The sequence below is a fragment of the Helianthus annuus genome, chromosome 15, assembly GCF_002127325.2.
Source record: "Helianthus annuus cultivar XRQ/B chromosome 15, HanXRQr2.0-SUNRISE, whole genome shotgun sequence".
Lineage (NCBI taxonomy): Eukaryota > Viridiplantae > Streptophyta > Magnoliopsida > Asterales > Asteraceae > Helianthus > Helianthus annuus.
In genome coordinates this window covers 144,705,699-144,707,270 of record NC_035447.2, presented here as the reverse complement: position 1 = coordinate 144,707,270, position 1,572 = coordinate 144,705,699, and the positions used below count along the sequence as shown (strand labels likewise).

The 1,572-nt window shown below is 34.7% G+C and overlaps 1 protein-coding gene across 1 annotated transcript; it reads right to left on the bottom strand.

Annotated features, from left to right (window-relative positions):
- Positions 1-819: 819 nt before the first annotated feature.
- On the bottom strand, positions 820-1,330 carry LOC110910494 (zinc finger protein 593). The gene has a single exon (XM_022155133.2). It carries the CDS (start codon positions 1,283-1,285, stop codon positions 926-928), a length of 360 nt encoding a protein of 119 aa, XP_022010825.1. The 5' UTR covers positions 1,286-1,330; the 3' UTR covers positions 820-925.
- Between the last annotated feature and the right edge of the window lie 242 nt (positions 1,331-1,572).

Genomic DNA, 1,572 nt, shown 5'->3' with positions numbered 1-1,572 from the left:
AGATTTACGTCTCCGGCGGGTTTTCCGGTGAAGAACCGACCAAACCGAAACTGAAACGAGCCACCGAGGCTCTGGTACCAAATGTTAGGATCAAATCGAGCCAAAAATCTGATTTTGTATAAGAATAAAGATGAACACACACAAAATGAACTTGAAAAACCCACTAGATTGATTTGCACAAATGATGATACAATTAGCCCCCAAATCTCTAGTAAAGTGTGTTACCTAAAACCCTAATCATCACTTTCTATTTATAGCCAAAACAACTTTTGGCTAATTACATTTAGGACCCTAGAGATTAAAACATACCAAAAGTAGTAATAAACATGACAACAAATTAAATAAGATAATAAATATATTTTGTGTAAACAAAATATATTTAATTATCCAAAGCATTATAACTATCAAATCTCGAACGTTCACACGCCATATCTTTCTTCGATCTTCACGTGTCGACTTGTGCGTTGACTTAGACTTGTTGGCGTTGACTTTGTTGACTTGATTCGTTGATAACATTAGACTACACGATTTAGACCCAACAATCTCCCCCTTAGGCTAATGTTATCAAACTCTTGCATCATCTTTAGAACCGTCAACATCATGCATGATGTGATCTTCAATTTGGCAAGCTTCAGTCTCAATTTTAGACCCAACAATCTCCCCCTAGACTGATGCTTTCTAAATTTTCTTTGGTATCAGAGCTTGGTACTTGAATTTGGGATTTAAAAAAATCTTCAAGTTCATCATAAAAATCTGATTTTTATTTAAAACTTTTTGAAAATTTTTGGGTTTTTGATTTTATTCAAATTTTTTTTTAGATGAATATTAGTTATGTAATATCAACTTCCTATGAAAAAACTTGATTCTTACATTTGCAAACTGAATTTAAGAAAATAAAAAGTAGCGACATACACATAAACTAAACTCACATCGACATTAGCTTCGGCCCGTTATCAGGCATGCCCATTCCAGCTGCCAGGTCCGCATCAATCTGTGTATGTGGTGCAGAGCCTGCCATTACCTTCAACCGCTTCTTGTGCCGTTTAGTCTTGAAATGTTCATCTCTCACAGCCACATTAGCAAAATACCGATCGCAGTGTAAACAATAATATTGACCCATTCCAGGAAGATCTTCATCTAACGGCAACGCCGTCTTCTCATCCTCTGGTTTCTTAAGCTCATCATAAACAGCATCATCACCTTTAACGAGGAATTTAGCGAGACGGAAGGTTTTGTGAGAGTATCGTCTCTTCTTCACCCTTCTGTGTGGACATTTGCCTCCCATCTTGCCTTCTAATTTGGGATTTTTGGTACGGCAAACCCTAAGTTTGAAAAACCCACTAGATTGATTGTGTTTATAATCACTTGTGAATTGTGTTCTTGATAGCATGTTTTTTTGTCAATTTTTTTATTTAAAAAAAAGAAAAATTTGAATAAAATCAAAAACCCTAAAATTTTCAAAAAGTTTTAAATAAAAATCAGATTTTTATGATGAACTTGAAGATTTTTTTAAATCCCAAATTCAAGTACCAAGCTCTGATACCAAATTGTAGGATCAAATCGAGCCAAAAA